At 36.9% G+C, this 21,037-nt stretch overlaps 1 protein-coding gene across 2 annotated transcripts in view; it reads right to left on the bottom strand.

The window, feature by feature from the left end:
• LOC123875966 (guanine nucleotide-binding protein G(o) subunit alpha) overlaps nt 1-21,037 on the bottom strand; it is a 57,177-nt gene that overhangs the window by 34,352 nt on the left and 1,788 nt on the right. Inside the window, exons 1-3 of one of the 2 annotated variants that reach the window (XM_045922103.1) lie at nt 19,258-19,752; nt 10,662-10,704; nt 4,569-4,710 (exon numbers count right to left, since the gene is read on the bottom strand). In XM_045922103.1, coding sequence (XP_045778059.1) covers nt 4,569-4,710; nt 10,662-10,704; nt 19,258-19,375 — 303 coding nt within the window. In that variant the 5' untranslated portion in view covers nt 19,376-19,752. Of the gene's footprint in view, nt 1-4,568; nt 4,711-10,661; nt 10,705-19,257; nt 19,753-21,037 lie in introns of those variants that run through there. The other variant, XM_045922104.1, reaches the window with a different exon arrangement.

Below are 21,037 nucleotides of genomic sequence, written 5' to 3' on the forward strand. Positions count from 1 at the left end.
TAACGCCGCCGAGGTGAATCGCAGCCCTACTCTGTGTAGGAGGGGACTGGGGACTAAGTAGAGATAGACCATCTCACTTGTAGCATACGAAAAAATAAGTGAAAACCACTCATAAATAATCTTTATGAGTGGCTAAGTCTTTTTTTAAATTAGTGATTAAGATTTAATATAAGTTGATTTGCTCATGGGGGCGATATAATCACGAAGTGATTAAGCCCCGTCATAAAATAAAGATAAAAAAATAAGTGAAAACCGTTTCATATTATTATCTAACACATTCCACCTTGTGAAAAAGCTTTGCCTTGCGTACCTTGTGAAAAAACACAAGCAGAATCTCAGTTTGAAAATTATTATTTAATCCCGCTTTATTTTCTTCTATATCTCGGGGAATTATTATCGAGATAAGACGCTAAAGAGTGACGAGCGAGAACATTCGCATCGCTGCGTGTTACAAAGAGAAAAACTCGTTAAATTAATGAAGCAAACGATTGTAAGTGCGAAATCACTTTCGGTGAAGAATCAGCTATGAAATATCAGCGGGATCGATATTTATCGTAATTTCCAGTTAAATTAATGCAGCAAACGTTTGTAAGTACGAAAATTAATAAAAAACACTTTCAGTGAAAATCGCCTGAAAATCAATATGAAGAAAAATAATGTTTTCACCAAATAATAATGATTTTAAAGTAGCAATAACTTGTAAGTAGAGAACTAAGGTCCGACGCACATCTACGAAGTCGAATGGAGCGGTTTTTAATAACAATTTAAACTTACTCGTAGCTTAATAGCTTCTTAAATATAGGGTTAAAATTGGTATACTTAAATATTGAAAACAAAACACTCCGTTCTGCAGGTATGCATTACGCCTATGGCAATGGCAACCTCGTGAATAACTAACATCCAATAGTTCTCACAGACCGTACAATTCCTAGATACTTTATATATGGATGGATGTAAATGAGTTTGGATAAGGAATTTGAATGAGGTATTCGTGCCTAAGAAATAAGACATTTTAAATATTCATCAATCAGATTTCCTGACATAAGACCTACAAAGAATGTGGTTTTTCAATCAAAACACACTGATCCATGTTTTAAGAATTATTGGACTAGGAATGGGTATAATCTTTTATAACAAAATTCCGCAATCAATTTTGGATTTTCCTTTACGCAAGTTTAAAAAATCTATTTAAACTATGCTCCTGAGAAAAGCATATTATAATCTCGAAGATATTATGTAAATGATAAAAGAGCGTGGATTTGACCTGAAGCTCGCTCCAGCAATGCGCGGGATTTCAATTACTTTTATACATGGCATAATATTGTACATCAAATCTTTGAAAAGAGCAACCACCGAGTTTCTTGGTGGTTCTTCTCGGTAGGAAAGGCACTTTGAACCGATGCTTTTGACGATTCAAAAGTACTTGCAAAAGTCTAATTGAATAAAAATATTTTGAAATAGCTGATGCCCGCGACTTCGTTCGCGTGGATACAGGTTTTTTAAAAACCCTGTAGGAACCTTTTCATTTTTCGGGATAAAAAGTAGCCTATGTGCTAATCCAGGACACTCGTATAATCTATCTCCATTCTAAATTTAAGCCAAATCCGTTCAGTAGTTTTTGCGTGAAGGAGTAACCAACATACACATACACACATACACACAATCTTTCGCCTTTATAATATGAGTGATAGTGTGATTTGATTGCCGAATGCACTGGGTGTGAAATGCATCTTTAATGTGAAATACCGGTCAAGTGCTAATCAGACTCGCACACAAAGGGTTCCATACCACCGTACAAGAAATAACACTTCTGAATTATTTTTTTAGGGTTTTTGTGATGTACCCATAAACCACAAATTCAGAATTTTCGGATGTTCCACTTTACTTATGCTAGTACTAGCACATCTACCTACCTGTCTGATTCTAGGTCAACGGGAAAATTGGTTTTGATTATCTTGACGGGTCTTGACAGACTGACAACGAAGTGATCCTATAAGGGTTCCTTTTTTTTTTCAAGAGATACGGAACCCTTAAAACCTCAAAAGGGAACCTCAAAAAGTCATGAAGTGTTGTGCCTCTTTCACAAGGACTAAAATATGCAAAAGTACTATACTACCTACAGAAGTAGATCAATAGTCAAACGTTCACTATTGATTTCTGCACGATCTCACAGACTACGCATTTGCAGGTACCTATGCTATTGCAGGTTCACTATTGGTTTCCGCAAACTAGGTTCACATTCGCAGATGTTAGGTACCTCATTTACTTACTCATAATAATTAAATACACGTTCTGAATTAATATGGTACTAATGGGAATATTCTCTTGAGTTCGGTTACCTTTCGCTTTTCTTCGTCGTAAATAATGGATGAACTCTATCTTTTCTGTGTCATTCTGTCTTTGCGGTGAGAACGTAAAATAATAGACAAAGTTAAACTTCACTGAAAGGAAAGTTCGCACGTGCCTCTGAACCGTATCTCATAGGATTAAGGGATACGAACATATGTGAGGTGAGGAAAAGATCATCAACCTTTACATTCCAACTGGTTATATTACGGAAAATACGTGACTTTTCGGGAGCTTATATCATGATTATTCTATGAGTACAGGAGTATTCTATGATATTACTGTTTAGTGACATGGTCTAATTGAGTTGTCATTTTAACATCTTCCGGGAGTTAGCCATATACCTGAGGGATATAGCCAACTAACGAAATGTTTTGGTAGTTTTAACGTTAAAAATTTAGTAACGGCAGCCATCCCTGCCAATTTGGTTCCCTCAAGCTCTAGAGTCTAGATAATTAACACAAAAATAACTCCCATACGATTTTTTTGTGACATCAAAGCAAGATGCGTAGGTAAATTATCTGCTTCTTCTCTACATAAGACGTGTCCCTTAATTAAAGTTAATTTTTATTATTTTAGAAGAAGTAAAATAAAGTCGTGATCACTTCAGACGAAGATGTCTTAACTGATACTATTTTTGTATAGTAAGTAATTAAAATTAAAAACAAACTTTGACATAGATACAGATAGATCATGGCATTTTCGTATGTTAGTCTCGAAACTATTTTTTATCGCAAAAATTACTGGACAGTTTGGCTGGGAATGGACTATGGAGATAGATTTCTTTTACCCGGTAAAAATCCATGGTTCCCGCGGGATTTTTTAAGATATATCCCCGCGGACAAAGTCATTCGTAGTCGGTCATTTAGTAGGCTATAAATTATTATTGAACCGAAGCGTCTTTAAGTTTAAATTATTTAGTTACTAATACTGCAGAAAATTAGTGCGATTTTACATTTCAGATTATCAAGAAGAAAGGTTAGGGCACTAAAAACGTTGCTTGGTGCAACGGAGATTAATTTTTAACGAACCGATCATTATTTATAGAACGGGCTGGGTGTAATCGATAGTTTATGGTTTACGCAACTAGCTCGTATAATCGTATACGCCTTCAAATTCAAAATAGTATTTTTAGGGTTCCGTACCTCAAAAGGAAAAACGGAACCCTTATAGGATCACTTTGTTGTCTGTCCGTCTGTCGTGCCTGTCAAGAAAACCTTCAGAATCATGAAATTTGGCAGGTTTGTAGGACTTATAGCACAAGTAAAGTCAAGGGCTAACTTGTATCTAAATAAAATAAAATAGTAAACTGAAAGATCCAAGAAATGACTCCTTGTAATCGCTCCACAGACATAATATATCACATTGTTTTACGACACGGCCACGAAAAAGCCGAACGATAAGACAGTAAATTATAATTATATCGCGCGTCGTAAATGCTTTACATTTTCGGAACAGCATACAAATTGCACGCGTATAGAACGCTAAATATAGCGAGAAATGTGAACTATTCTCATTCACTTTCAGAGAAATCATGACATGATACTCGTAACGCGAAGATCTTGACATGCAATCGTTTGAAGCTTTACACCTATTGATTTATTTGAGAAACTAAGCAATATCTTTGTCAAAGGATAGATGAAAAATGGACAAGTGTAAATTAAAAATTTATAACACAAGTGAAGGTTATAGTAACTAGAAAAGTCCTGATAAATTTCAAACGGCTGAACCGATTTTCTTGGACTATTCCGCGCCTACGATCCAAAGTATGTGAGTTTTCCAAAACATCATTTTCAAATAAATAATTATGTATCTAGGCAACGTCCATCTTGACAGCTTGACATTTGTCAATTGCCATAATATTATGAACCTAACGGTTATCTAACCTTCTTTTCTACAAGAAAACTAGAAAAGAGCTCATAACTCTTAAACGGCTGAACCAATTTTTTTGGATTATAGCTAAGAACACTCTCAATCAAGCCACCTTTTAAATAAAAAAAAGTAAATTAAAATCGGTTTATTCGTTTAGGCGCTACGATGCCACAGACAGATACACAGATACACAGACACACAAATACACAGATACACACGTCAAACTTATAACACCCCTCTTTTTGGGTCGGGGGTTAAAAAGTAATCCATAAGTACCTATCTATAATAACAGTGTCCCGTCGGCAATCTTTCAGTTACGGAACCCTAACCAACTTAGGTTCTGAAATTACCTCGCGATCTTTGTTTCCATATGTGATACCCAAGTTAGGCATGGCGCGCAGGATCGCCACCAGGGACTGAATCGTGTTGCTGTACACCACAGGCCGATACTGTTTGAAGTCTTCATTTGTGAAGCCACTTTCGTGGATAATTCTGTTGGCAAAAGAGAATAACATTAACACATCTGTAAAACTTCTTGTACTTAGATCTAATAAGCGCACATGTGTGGGTCTTCTTCCATTAGCCGGAACGATTTTGAGAGCAAGAGATTTTGTGTATATAGGCTGAGCTCTATAGAGAGCACTTTGACTTTGCTCAGACTTAAGACACTGTTAAAACGAGACAGCGCTATACCGCTGGCATAAATCTGTCTTGTTTTAACTGAAACTTAAGTCTAAACAAAGTCAAAGTGCGCTCAATTTCAGTGATTTCAATTTTCAACCTAACTGTAAAACAAAAGGAGACTTTGTTATGAGTGAGATTTTTTATCTATATTTTTTAGTGAGATCATCAGGAGAAAATTCTCCTTTGCAAATAATTCAAGTTGTATATTTCGTACGTCATTGTTGCTTGACCAATCTAATGGAATAGCCACTACGCAACAAATTTTTCAGTATTGAAAATTCAGAAAACAAATGTCTAGGATGTATTTCCTGTATCGTTAAAAGCATTGCTTACGGCTCATCCAGCAATGTGCTATTAGCTTTAAGAACATTATCATTGGAGTCTGGTTTAACACTTTGTTGGTAAGCTTAGTTCGCCAGATGTTATCACTTATCAGTCTTCGACAGACTTCAAACTAGCTACTAATTAAAATGAAATGTCGCTTGCGATGTTACAGAACTAGGTTTGCCTATATTTTGATGTGGAGTGCCAGTTCATTGCCCTCTTTTAATAGTTTGTATTTGTATGTTTAATCATTGTCATTGATTCTCTAAATTCCAAACATTTAGAGAATCCACACTTAAACCACCTCAAACGTTCTGTAATAAGAAATTACCTATTAAAACATGTCGTCTTCTTTGAAGTGAATTTTGACAGCCTCCCTGGCGCAGTTGTTAGTGCTGTGGTTTATTAGTGGAAGGTCCCGGGATCGATTCCCCGCAGGGGTTTGGAATTTTATAATTTCTAATTTCTGGTCTGGTCTCGTGGGAGGCTTTGCCCGTGGCTAGTTACCAGTCAACCGGCAAAGCAGTACCGTCAAGCGATTTAGCGTTCCGGTGATGCCTTGTAGAAACCAAAGGAGTATGGGTTAATGAAAACTGCCGTACCCCTTCCAGGTTGACCCGCTTCCATCTTAGACTGCATCATCACTTACCACCAGGTGCGATTGCAGTCAAGGGCTAACTTTTATGTGGATAAAGTAAGAAATACAGAGTTTTAAAAAAGTGGCAAATTCGCGGCCTAGAAACTTTGTAAAAAAAATCGACAATGGGTGACGTCGCTACCCGGCACGGCATTAATGCGGCTCGTATGTCTTTAGTGTCTTCAAACAACCTTTATGTGAACACGCTTCAAGAATACGAACAATGGAAGCGCCGAATACTTAAAAATCGCGGCGAGCCATCAGCCACCGCGCCGCTTTTCGAAAACAATGACGTTATCGAGATATGAAGAATATGTCTCGAAAAAATCCACAGTTGGTATATATGCAGCGGTATTTCGTAAAACCACAACAAAATTATTATTATGTCGCACATTGAAATCAAAAATGATACTACAGTGGACCCCCGGTAATCCGACAAACGTTTTGCAGGGCAGTGTCGGACTATCGAATTTGTCGGATTATAGAGTACTGCGTAAGAACCCCTATAGACCGGCGTTTTTTACAAAAGAGTAGGTACCTTGTAATCCGACAAATTAAAGATCCAACGATAAGATTCTATATGTTATACATACCTACTCTGAAATACAAGTCATAGGTACTTCACTATGTATGTCAAAAGTAAATCACATCACATCACACTAATACTATAAAGGGGAAAGTTTGTGTGTATGTGTATATGTATGTGTGTGTATGTTGGTTACTCCTTCACGCAAAAAACTACTAAACGGATTGGGCTGAAATTAAGATTGGAGATGGATAATACCCTGGACTAGCACATAGGCTACTTTTTATCCCGGAAAATTAAAGTGTTCCCACGGGATTTTTAAAAAACTTACATCCACGCGAACGAAGTCGCGGGCATCAGCTAGTTCAACAATAAAATAGACTTGTCGGATTAAAGGGGGTGCCGGATTAGACAGGGGCCGGATTACCGGGGGTCCACTGTATATTCAAAAATTGGCAGTTCTGAATTATAACAACTAGCAAATTGCGAAAAACCAAATTAAATTTGAATTTCGCGGGCAGACCCGTCTCATGCACCTTAATCGACATTGAATAACTACATGACAGAGCGCATGCGCTAAAGTTTGACGTCACATAAACATAGTTATCACAGGGCCGCACGGCTAGATCCGGGACGCCCGTGACGTCATCCACGTAAGATGTGCTCTCCATCGCGATTTCCATGTTTTATACGATAACATTTGATGTTCAATAAAAAGTTATCAAATACCGATAAGATGAATGCATAAAAATATATAACGATTTTACTGTATTGCTTTTATAGATGGCAGTTCCTGTGGTAGGCAAATGTTACGAAAACCTCACTTGCCTAATGTAGTTCAGAAGTTGAATAACATATTTTTATTATTGGACTAAATCCATACTAAATTACAAATGCGCTGTCTGTCTGTTTGCTAGCTTTTCACGGGCCATTATTTTAACCGTTTTTAACGAAATTTGTTATGGGGATAGCTTGAGGATTTTGAATGTACGTTTTCTTAATAACTTTGCTAAGAAAGAAAGCAAATCGGTACAAGTCGCCTAGTTTTAATTACAATCCCTTTCAATGCCCTTTCATTTCATTTGAAAACTATTAAAATGAGAATAAAGCAAAGGCGTGTTAGACTACCTTATCCCCGCGACTTACATACATAACTTTCAATCTCTTTTTTTGCCTCCTCTGGGTTGAATTTTCAAAAATCCTTCCATAGCGGATGTCCTGCGTCATAATAGCCATCTGAATGCCCACGCCGATCCGTCAGGTAGTTTGAGCTCTGCGTTGAGAGACCAGTCAGTCAGTCAGTTGTTAGCTTTTCCTTTTACATTTTAGACACCGTACAAATTCTCATAAATACTTAATTAATCTAATAATTGTTACTCTTTTGGTTATATTCAAAAACAAAAAAAACTAAAATCATTTATTCAAAGTAGGTACTATTGTACGACTTTTGATCGTCTGTATTGTTCGAGTTGTAAGGTGATATAGTGGTGATAATTAATTACGTAAAGTTAAAACTAAAACTACGAGGGTTTTAAACGCGCCCAAGTCTGAGAAGAGTCCATAACAAACTCAGCCGGGTATTCGGGCAGTTCCGTAGTCACTGAATTAATGACGTACGGACAATCTAAAACGGCTCAATGACGACAGAGCTTTTATCGTTTTTAACAATTGCCACATCACAAACTGCTAATAGCTTTCGTTGACGTCCTGTTCTGGTTCTACGTCACTCTATATTAGGACTTTAGCACACCGTCTAGTCCTATTGATATCGTTTTAGGGTCCCGTACCCGAAGGGACCCTATTACTAAGCCTCCACTGTCCGTCCGTCCGTCCGTCTGTCAGCGGGCTTTATCTCGTGAACTGTAATAGATAGAGTTGAAACTTTCACAGAATGTGTATTTCAATTGTCGCTATAAAAAAAAACACATAATAGCCGCGATGAACACTTAAAAAATCAAGTGTTTTTCTTATACGATGGTACAGAACCCTTCGTGTGCGAGATTTTTTAATCATTATAGGCACACGCTTGACCAAGATCACACATGATGTGAAATGATAACCTGCCCTAAGATGGGACGCATTTGCATAGAAGATGCTTTTAAATCTTTAACCCGGATTATATTAATTGGCAGAAAACATTGATCTTGGAAGAGTATCTCATAGAACTTTTAATCACAGAGTAGGTACTGACGCGAAGTAGGTACAATTCAACTACATGCCGCGTTTTCCTGAAACGCATCGCGTATTTACGTGTACAATAATAATGGCGAGAAGGTGGATGGGAAAGGCGGAAGACGTAAGCTCGACAAAAGGCCTAGGTCCAGTAATGGACGGGTACAGGTTGGTGGATGGATAGATGAGTTTGAGCTGGTATCGTAGACTGATAAGCAGCACTTAATCACTCAATAGACTAAACCAAAATACTCGCATTAAAATATTCATGCGAGTACTATGTGTCTGGAACAGCCTTATTCCGAATAAAGCCCTTGCGAAACAGATTCCATCTCAATAAAACTCTTTACGGCAATACGATAAGAAAAGGCGCCTGCGTCAAAAGACGTCACGATCAAGGAAATTAGTTTAAACTTTTACAAGTGCCTTTAAATCACCAACTTAAACTACTGATTTGAAATGCCCTTTCTACTAACCAACAATTCTAATAACCAAAAATTATCCTCATAATTACTTGCTTTATATGAAAATCTATCAGGTAATCAGGTCTAATCACAAAAATGTTGATTTTTATAGACAGTAGATTTTATTCGAAGCTCGGAGTCACGGAAGCGCAAACTACAATCGCGTCGAGCTTGATGTGCAAAGTCCTTACTAATAACTAGGTAACTACTCAATGTTAACAAGGGATATTGATTTATATACTTTCTTCGCGAGGTCATTGAATACACGTGCCATCATATATTTGCGAACGGATTGACTACAATACAAATAATTTATGTAATATAATAATAATATATTTATTTATGAAAAATATTTACACAGTTTACAATAATTCAGGTGTAATTATAAAATCCGTAAGTACCGTCGACATTAGGTATTACACGTAACACACTGATCTAGTCAATAGTGGTATAATACTAGATACATAATTATTATTATGGTAGTTGAAATCGTAACGTAGTTTTTGAACAGACTTCAAAAATACTTCAATGAGTTTTTAACAGACGTCAAAAAATTCTTCAATATCTGATATCTTTTAGATTTTTGGCTTAAAGATTCTTTTATATTACATTCCGTAAGGGAAAGTATCGACGTGGTTGTTGTGGTTACGGTTGAAGACTTAAAATCCATATCCATAACTACTAATAATATAAATGCGAAAATGTGAGTGTCTGTCTATCCTTTTGACCGATTTTGACCTTTGGTACAAGGATAGACGTAGATAGAAGTAGTATTTATCCCGGACAATTTTTTTTAATTTATAGACTAGCGCTTGGCTGCAATCAAACTTGTAGGCAAGTAATGAAAATAGCTTTAACGTTGTATCTAAGAGAGTTTGCAGTTAGTAATTAATTATATCTCAGACATTTTAATTTCGTTACTGAGTCCGAAATCAATATCGATACAATCCGAGCAAGTTTATCGACAAGTCTCTATAGATAAAATCGATCAGTTATCTGGCAATCGGGTGGTGTATTGCGCTCTTAAATCGAAGATAATTTTAATCGCTTAATCAGTTAAGAGTATTGCAAAGTATAATGTGGGAATAAATTACTTAATTCCAGCTTAAATAATAATTATTTACGCTGATCGATTGGTATTGGTTTACATATGAAATACTATATCTAAAAAAATATATATATTTTCTAGGCACATTGACGCAGAGACGGAAAGAAGCGTCTTTTAGCTCATTAGTCATTAATTCATTATGATATACCTACTAAACGTCATCTTCCAGGGCTACAGAAAACAATACTGACGTAGTTACAGCAGGGTGCCGAGCGGTGACGAACGCATTCTGGTGTATTTTCTCTTTACTCGCAGATAACAACATGATTACGGGAGATAAAGTTCAGTATGCTAGTTACGTAACATTTTAAAGTAAAAACACATGCATCGACTAAGCGGCAATATGCTTTGACCCTAAAGATTTCATTATAATTAGTATACCTGCTTCAAGTTTGAAGTTCATTTACCCACCAGTGACAAATGACGACTTGATTGGCCAATTGCCAATACTATTTTACTATGGCGCTATAGTTATACCTTATTATGTAAAAACTTGGCTAAAAATAACTAAGGTAAATCGGTACTCACTTCATTTGTTTAACTATCGTACTCTTCCCCGACTCGCCGGCACCTGAAAGAAAAGTTTTGGTTAATAACAATCGAATAAGCTCATTGATTCAACAGTCAAGGTTGTGTTTTTTACCAATTACAATCCGAGTATCTTTAAAACAAGAGCGAATATGCAGCATCTAGTTCTAGGTAAACGTGTTCCATCTTAGGCCACATCATCACTTTCCATCAGGTATGATTGTGGTCAAGCGCTTGCCTGTAATAAATAAATAAATAAAGATCCAAATCCGAAAAAAAGGTTGGTAGCGCCAGCCGTCAGACCGAACTATAGCTTCGGCTCGACCACCTTTGGTCAGAAAATCGGCCAAGTGCGAATCAGACTCGCGCACAGAGTGTTCCGTACTCAGGTATTTTTTTCGGCATTTTGCACGATAAATCAAGAAATATTACGCATAAAAATAAATAAAAATCTGTTTTAGAATGTACAGGTAAAGAAACCCTTTCATATGATACCCCACTTGGTATAGTTATCTTACTTTGAAAATTGAAAATAAGTACTAATTTATTTGTTCATGAATACTTTTTTTTTGCGATGTATCCCACAAATTCACGATTTTCGGATTTTATCCTTTACTTGTGCTACAAGACCTAGCTACCTGCCAAATTTCATGATTCTAGGTCAACGGGAAGTACCCTATAGGTTTTCTTAACAGACACGACAGACGTACAGACAGACAGACAACGAAATCACTTTGTCACCTATTAGGGTTCCTTTTTTCTTTTTGAGAAAACCACCTTAAGCTACAGCTTACATCTCAGAGGATAAACGGACAAAGGACAACCAATTGGAAACACAGGTACAGGATTATTAAAATCCTAAATACCTACACGCGGCCAAACTCCCGACCACAAGCTAATCCATACTAATATTAGAAATGCGAAAGTGTGTGTCTGTCTGTCTGCTACCTTTTCACGGCCCAACAGTTTAACCGATTCTGACGAAATTTGGTACAGGGTCAGCTTAAATCCCGGGGACGGACATAGGCTACTTCTTATCCCGGAAAATCAAAGAGTTCCCACGGGATTCTTAAAGACCCATCCGCTTAACCGATTTGTATGAAGTTTGGTACCGAGGTAGCTTACGTCCCTGTAATTGACATAGGCAACTTGAAAATCAAACAGTTCCCACGGGATCTTTAAAGACCTAAATCCACGCGGACGAAGTCGCGGCCACAAGCTAATAAGTAATAAACCCGCATTGATATATAAAAGAGTTAATTGCCAAACGAATGTAAACCGTACACATTTTACACTTAATTCATGGCTCGCTGCGATACAAAAATAGAAGAAGAAATTAAACTAACAATGCACTGTGCCGTGGTTTTAATTTCTTCAGAGTTTTCATCATCTGAAGCATGCTTACTCTGATACTGAAAGACTTTTGGATATTCTAGTGTAACCCCACTTTTACTCATAAACTTTTGGATTGGATATACACATTCACACACACACACGCACGCACACACACACACACACACACACACACACACACACACACACACGCACACACACACACACACGCATGCATGCACACGCGCACACGCTCAACATAAACTTAGACGCACATATTTCGTTACATTGGTTTGTGTTCATGGAGCTGTTAGCCCTGTTTTCCGAGACACAGTTTTTATGACACAGTTTTTACTAGTTCGGTAAACAGGTGTACATGTTTTGTTATTATAACTAATTTAAGTCAATATGTATCGCTTATGTTTTATTTGTTGTCGAGCCAAATAATTTTATCTTATCTATCCTATCACCGAATCAATTTAAGTACTTTCATGAAAAATGTGAAAAACTAAGGAAAAAAGAGTGAATTAAGTAGGCCCTATTAGGTATAGTTGATGACTCGGAAACCTAACCATCCATACTAATATTATAAATGCGAAAGTGTGTCTGTCTGTCTGCTACGTTTTCACGGCCCAACCGACATAGGCTACTTTTTATCCCGGAAAATCAAAGAGTTTTTACGGGATTTAAAAAACCGAAATTCACGGCGAATAACAATACTTATAACTTAGGTGCAATATTATAGGAATAGTATTCGTGTTTTAGTCAGATATAGATGCCTACTTAAGTAACTAACTTATTTATCTGGCTGGACATCGTGAACGCAAACCTGAGAGCTGATAAAATGCGTAAATAGCATGCTCAAAACCGGGCAGAGTTGGCAGCAAAATGTAGGAAAACGGACCTCACCCAGGTCGGAAAACGCTAAGTCGAAGAAGAATCGACAAACTGGTCCCCACCAATTTGGCGAAAAGTAATTTTTAAATACTACGCATTTAACTGTGCATCTTGTTTTTAACCCCCGACCCAAAAAGAGCGGTGTTATAAGTTTGACGTGTGTATCTATCTGTGGCATCGTAGCTCCTAAACTAATAAAACGATTTTAATTTTGTTTTTTTTGTTTGAAAGGTGGCTTGATCGAGAGTGTTCTTAGCTATAATCCAAGAAAATCGGTTCAGCCGTTTGAAAGTTATCAGCTCTTTTCTAGTTACCGTAACCTTCACTTGTCGGGGGTAATATAAATTTGTAATTTACACTTGTAAATAAAAGGAAATTAAAATAGATGTTTAATTCAACGATCAGACGATTTGGGGAAACATATGAGATGTTAAAGACAATAGTTACTAGCTGTTATCTCTTGAGAAAGATGCTTCATCTTTCGCAATAGTTACCTACTCGAACATTCATTCATGTCATTCATACATTGAGATAATAATGCAGCGATTGTAAAATTAAATCAGTAGCGAAGTCTCGTCCTCTCATTGTAGTTAGGTGATATGTGTATCGTGGGTCAAAGATCGGCCGTTCGCGCCGCTCGTCGCACCAATTAGATGCAAGCGGGGTCACGAGGATCAGATCGCGGTATTCGACGTGTTAGTTTTGCAACACCCACGTCAAAAATTGTAAAGATACCTTAACAGGGCTCTCTCCGTCACTTACTCCATACAATCGTAGTCCCAATTTCATTTGAATATTAAGCAACCAAAGTCCATGTTTGCAGACATATTCTACAAACTAATATCTATGCCTGTGGTTTTCCAGATTTCTGTTAAAATATTCGGTTTCAAAGTTACGCGGTGTTAAAAATTCACATACAAATCTCTGAGCTCCTGTAATTTTGAAACTACATATTTTTAGAAAAATCTAAAACACCACAGATATTAGTTTCTAGAATATGTCTGCAAAAGTTCACGGACTTTGGTTGCTTAATATTCAAATGAAATTAGAACTACGATTGTATGGAGTAAGTGACGGGCAGAGCCCTGTTAAAGAAGTAATTAATTTCTGGTCTGGTCTTGTGGAAGGCTTCGGCCGTGGCTAGTTACCCTACCGGCTAAGCCGTGCCACTAAGCTATTTAGCGTTCCGGTACGATGCCGTGCAAAAACCAGAGAGATTGGTTGAATGAAAACTGCCATACCCCTTTCAGGTAGCCCCGCTTCCATCTTTTTCGCTTTCCATCAGACATTTCATAGGAAACTTGTATGAAAATTACTACTTTAAGCGATGGTAGTAAGGCTGAGCACAGGTCTCTTCTAAGAATGAGAAAGAAGGGTTTGACAAAAGCCTACCCACGCTGGCCAAGTACAGATTGGCAGACTTCACACACATTAATTATTGTGAACATTATGGACAATGCAGACTTCCTCACGATGTTTTCCTTCGCCGTTAAAGCAAGTGATATTTAATTGCTTGAAACCCGTAACTTAACTCGGGTAATCTGGTAAAACTACCACAGTATCATAAAACATTAACCCGTCAATCTTCGAACGCGTTATCGGTATCATCGGATGAGGCGGAGGGCTTTTTGTGCTATCATCGCGATAAAGCCGCCGGTCGCGTTCGAGCCGGCTGATAAAGTACCTGTCTGTAACATCCGACCTGCCGCCATTTCACTGGTAACGCTACATGATAGGGTCATTCACGTTTCAACAGCCGTTCAAGATCAATCGTCAAAATTAGATACCCATAAGATTTTTGACGACCTCCTTGGCACAGTGTTGTGGTCCTATTAGTCCCGGGTTCGATTCCCGGCTGGAGTTTGGAATTTTATAACTTCTAAATCTCTGGTTTGGTCTGTAAGAGGCTTCGGCCGTAGCTAGTTACCATCCTACCGATAAAGTCGTGCCGCCAAGCGATTGAGCGTTCCTGTATGATGCCGTGTAGAAACCAAAAGGGTATGGGCTTAATAAAAACTGCCATACACCTTCCAGGTTAGCCCGCTTCCGTCTTAGACTACATCATCACTTACCACCAGGTGAGAGTGCAGTCAAGGGTTAACTTGTATCTGAATAAAATAAAATCTATGGCTAGAGTGATCAAATCAGAAATGAGGAGGTCTATAGAACCAGAGTTACCACACCATAACTCAGCGGATTGCGAAGCTGAAGTAGCAATGGGCAGGACAGCTAATTCGAAAACCCAATAGACGTTGGTGTCCCAAGGTGCTGGAATAGCAACTTTGCACTGGAAAGAGCAGCATTGGCTAACTAGGTGGACAGACAACATCCGTGGAGTGTGGAAGTCCCTAAGAATGTCCAGCAGTGGCTGTCTGTCGGATGATGATGATGATGATTGTGACAAGCGGGCATCATCCACTTGGTACAGCAACAGCTGACATGCCGGAAATGGATAGAAGCTGCTATTTATACCAGAAAATCAAAGATTTTCACAAGATTTTACAAAACTAAACCTACGCGAACGAAGTCGCAGGCAGCAATAAGACTTAACATACATACTTAATGAGTTTATTTGAAAATGCTTCACAAACATACTTGAGAAACTAGTTACCTTGATTTAGGTTCCTAATAAATGTAAATCACACTAATATTATAAAGGCGAAAGTTTGTATGTGTGTGTGTGTATGTTTGCTACTCCTTCACGCAAAAATTACTGGACGGATTTGGCTAAAATTCAGAATGGAGATAGATAATATCCTGGATTAGCACATAGGCTACTTTTTATCCCGGAAAACCAAAGAGTTCCCATGGGATTTCGAAATACCTAAATCAACGCGGACGAAGTCGCGGGCGTCAGCTAGTTATTAAATAAATCTGTTCAAAGAAACTATTTTCTGCAAAATATTCCCTAAAGCTAAAGTGTTGCATAACTCAGTTATATTATCAAAGTTTTTAATTAGCAAATGAGATTCCATTGTGTTGTGTCATCATAATGAATCAAAGTTATGGCGCAGGAAGACAAACACTGCATATCAACTGCAGCTTATAATTTATCGCAAAGTTACTCATAATTTTATTGTGTTAAACTGCTTATTGGTACTGATTCTGAGCTAACTTTTAAGAGTATTCATATCCTCTTCTTACTAATGCAATATGAAAACAGACACAGTTTGACAGTTTTAATTATAATTTAGAGCTGTCAAAAACCTTGTGACTTAAGCTGCCAGTTGCAAGCATTTTGTAGAGTGCACTAAAATTCTGTCTAAATCGTGCACTAAAAAGTGTCTTTAGATGTAAAATTCATATCCTTTTTTAACCCCCGACCCAAAAAGAGGGGTGTTATAAGTTTGACGTGTGTATCTGTGTATCTGTGTATCTGTGTGTCTGTGTATCTGTGTATCTGTGTATCTGTGTATCTGTGTATCTGTCTGTGGCATCGTAGCGCCTAAACGAATGAACCGATTTTAATTTACTTTTTTTTGTTTGAAAGGTGGCTTGATCGAGAGTGTTCTTAACTATAATCCAAAAAAATTGGTGCAGCCGTTTAAGAGTTATCAGCTCATTTCTAGTTTTCTTGTAGAAAAGAAGGTTACATAACCGTTAGGTTCATAATATTATGTCAATTGACAAAATATGTCAAGCTGTCAAGATGGACGTTGCCTTGATACATAATTATTTATTTGAAAATGATGTTTTGGAAAACTCAGATACTTTGTCGGGGGTGTTATAAATTTTTAATTTACACTTGTTAACAATATCAAAAAGAAATATGCAGATACTCTAAACTTAGTTTAGCGAAAGACAACAGAGTCAGTGCCATTATTTAACTGAAACATGTTAAAAATCTATACTAATAATAAAAATTAAAGTGTCTGTCTGTTTGAACTGGCTAATGTTCGGAATGGCTGAACCTAATTTGACTGGACTTTCACAAACAAGTAGAGGATTACAAGGAGAGTAAGCAACATAGGCTATGCAATGATGTATATCTCCGAGATTTCTGAACCAATTTGCATAAATATTTTTTTATCGATTGAGGAACTTTGTGACGTTGTTCCATAAAAAATTTGGATTCCAACTCCTCAATCCTAATGCTGCAGGGGATTTGACCAATCCACGCGGGCGAAGCTGCGGGTATCATCTAGTGAGTAAATAATATAACACTCTCTCTGCATCTCTCATATTCATCATTGCTGAAGCTTGTGACCCTTTTCCATTAATTACTATGAAAGGAGTTAGCTCTAGATATTAATGCGGTAATTTTCTCCAGATTAAGAGCCCACCCTCATAATTATGACTTGACTCAGTGAATAAGGTTTCAACTGGGTTCCCTAACCCTTCAGTACATGATAAAATCAAGAAAATGAGATTTTGACTTATAAGTTTTACGTTATTACTTATTACATATCAGATGTTAGTGATACTAGGTTCAAGAATCTAAATAATATACAGAAATATGTAATAATATAAGGATTCCTTATATAGTAATATAAGGAAAAGGGGACTGATTGACTGACTACCTGATCTATCCAAAAGGCAAAATAGGAGTTTGTTTGGTAGTCCATGCGGATGAAGTCACGGGCATAAAATAGTTAACAGACATTCAAGAATTTGTGGTTTTATCACCCAAAAAAAAATTAAAATGTGTTCATGAAAAGTTTAATTCACTAAATCACGTATAGATAGCGCAGACCGTTATTTACTTGTAGAGTTCTACATAAAAGTGTTAGATACATATATCTTGTACAATGATACTGAACCTTTCGTGTGCGAGTCCTACTCACACTTGACCGGTTTTTTACAACTTGCTTTCCATAAAAGCTTAGGGAAGTAACTTTTTGAAGACTCAAAAGTTAATTACAATAATATAATAATAATAATAATAATAATTTATAATATGGCATTGATTCACAGTATGGCCCCACATGACACTAAAAAGAAATGAAAGAAAGAATGGGAAATTCTTTGCCTAGTAGAAAATATATTTTAATAAATAAAAGTATACCTCCCTACTTAAATATAAACTAAAAACTTACTACTTCTAAGTACTGAACTAAATAAGCTTACATACATAAATAAATAAAATTGATTCATATATTCACATGGGGAAAATAAAATCCATAACAGAATGAGTCATGAAATAATTAACTTTGTATGACTAAGCAAGTTAGCACTTCCACAAACATTACAGAATATTATGTTAATTTTAAAAGAAGTTATTGGCTTTTCCACCTTAAGCAGGAAGTGATTGAATAGTTAATAAGCATCAACACAAACTTATAGATATACCTACTTACCTATTATTAATAAGACAAAGTTCAAAACGAAAACTATACCTTTTAATAAACTGAAATATAGTAAACTAGCTGATACTCGTGACTTCATCTGCGTGGATTAATATCGATTTTTAGAAATCCTATGGGAACTCTTTAATTTTCCGGAACAAAAATCAGCCTATGCCACTCTCCAGAGTCCAGACCTTTAACTATACCAATGAAAAAAATCCAAATCAACTAAGAAACACACATAATTTGCATTTATAATTAATAGGAATAGTGATTTTTTTCTGTAAGCTTATTATAATTACTTATACTAAGTAATTATACAGAATTAGCAGATGCCCGCGACTTCGTTCCAAAGGAACCTGTTTTAAAAAAAAATTTTTTGTTTGTGTTTTGTTTTTTGTTGTTGTTTTTAAAGATCCTGTGGGAACTCATTGATTTCTTCTTTCAGCTTTATAATATTAGTGTGTTAGTGTGAAGTGTGATTTCTCATCTTTCATCCCACTTGATATGGCTTTTTTAAGGTTCATTTTTGTATGAAGTATAGTAAACTTAGTATTTTAAGATTATCATCAAACATTCTTAGTTAGCATCATTGATTTATTTTTATGGGAATTCTTTAAATATTTTTTAGGAGGAAGTTTACTGAATTCTGTTATTGCTAAAATATATTGGACATACCTAAAAGTTTCAGTTTGAATTTTTAGCCTGCTAAGTTCAGTCCATTTTAAGCAATACCTAGTATACTTTGAAAAATTGTTACAAAATACAAATAGAAGCAGGTACAGAACTTTGAATTGCTAATTTTCTAATTATTCGCAAATAAACACTTTCTTCAAATGCGGAACAATAATAATGCATACTAGCATACTGATTAGCTAAAGAGAAAGCTAATTAGGAGTTCCTACGTGTTTCTGACCCGATTGTATATAAACGTTTATCGATTTATTGTTTTTTGCATGACGGAATTTATTTATTTGGAACGTTTTGGCAAACCACAATGAGCGAGTAACGAACGTTACTATGCATTCAATACATGGGTGCGGCCGTAAGGCCCGGCGAGTTTTGTGAACGACAAACTATACCTAGCAGCAATAACTTTATATCCTTCGACGCCTGGATGCCATCCTCTTTCAAGTTCCTCTCGATCTGTCGGCTTCGGGCAGCCGCTGCGCGCTCTTCGGCCGACTGAGTGCACCCCATGTCGGCAGCTGTCCCCGTGCCCTCGCCGCCGTCCGCCCCGACTCCCGAGCCGGGCGCGCTCTCACCGCTCCCTCTGCATACGCTCCGGCCGCGTCCTGCGCCCCGGCCTAACAGTAACCGGAGCCACCCTACACGACGTTACCACTCAACACAGTAACCTAACCGTATCACTGATCACTGTTGCAGCCCGAAACAGAACACTTGTGTGGATGGTCTGAACCTCGCAACTTTCACGAATCCGTAATACACACGACACTCGAACGCGTAAAGACAGCGAAAACTTTAATTGATTTTATGAAATTGTATGAGATAATGGCGGCCGGATGACAAGCACCAGCTCCACTCCGTGACGACTGACGGCGACCGCGCCCCGCTCGACTGACGTTCGGGCGTATTCGGCGTGTTTCGTTCCAGCTCGCTCACACATGCGTGAAGCCATATTCACACCCGAAAGAGAACAAAAATGGGAAAAATACACCGTACTCTATTGGTGTTCTTTATATTTATCGTTATTTTGATTTTTGAACAAAATAATTTTTAGGTATTAGTTTTGAATAATTTCATTTTATAAAAGTAGCCGGAGAAAAATGACGCCGAAGACTTGTAGGCTACTGTAGCGAATGATACTTACGTCTGCTTATTGCTACTTACAAATTCTACATATAAACTTACATAAATAATAATTATTCAATATTTTATTTCATTTAAATTTCCATTGATTCTCAAACTTTTCTTATAAAAAAAAATTAATTGGTGAAGGCCTATGTCCAGCCGTGAAGGCATACGAATGATGGATTGGATTGGAAAGGCTATTCAAGCATTCTTTTTTGCTAGCCATAAGCCAACATATAAAAGACTAGCCGATGCCCGCGACTTCGCCCGCGTGGATTTAGCTTTTTCGGAATCCCGTGGGAACTCTTTGATTTTCCGGGATAAAAAGTAGCCTATGTGCTAATCCAGGATATTATCTATCTTGATTCCAAATTTCAGCCAAATCCGTCCAGTAGTTTTTGCGTAAAGGAGTAACAAACATACACACACACACACACACACACACACACACACACACACACACACACATACAAACTTTCGCCTTTATAATATTAGTGTGATTATTTATTTTTAAAATAAGTAAAAAATAAATTCTGAAAAATTTCATTATGGTAAGTGAAATAATTTAAAAATGCATAGATGGGTACCTACCTTGTTTCAAATTTCTAGAACCTATTTACATATGTGTATTGTGTAGTTATTATACATGGTAGTAAAGTATTCTTCATCTGGGTAGAGTCTATCTAACGTTAGGTCTAAACAAAGCACCGGTTAGATACAAGATTGATTTAATAAATTGTTTGTTGATAATATTTTTTTTGCTTTCAACCTCTATACTGTCAGAAAACAGAAATAATGCATAAATAATTATGATAAGCAATCAGCATATGTATAATTACAGTCAATCATCAGAGAAAGGCCAATTAATCACACTAATATTATAAAGGAGAAAGTTTGTATGTGTGTGTGTGTGTGTGTGTGTGTGTGTGTATGTTTGTTACTCCTTCATGCAAAAACTACTGGACGGATTGGGCTGAAATTTAGAATGGAGATAGATTATACCCTGGATTAGCACATAGGCTACTTTTTATCCCGGAAAATCAAAGAGTT

Source organism: Maniola jurtina, chromosome 20 (assembly GCF_905333055.1).
Source record: "Maniola jurtina chromosome 20, ilManJurt1.1, whole genome shotgun sequence".
NCBI classification, from domain to species: Eukaryota; Metazoa; Arthropoda; class Insecta; order Lepidoptera; family Nymphalidae; genus Maniola; species Maniola jurtina.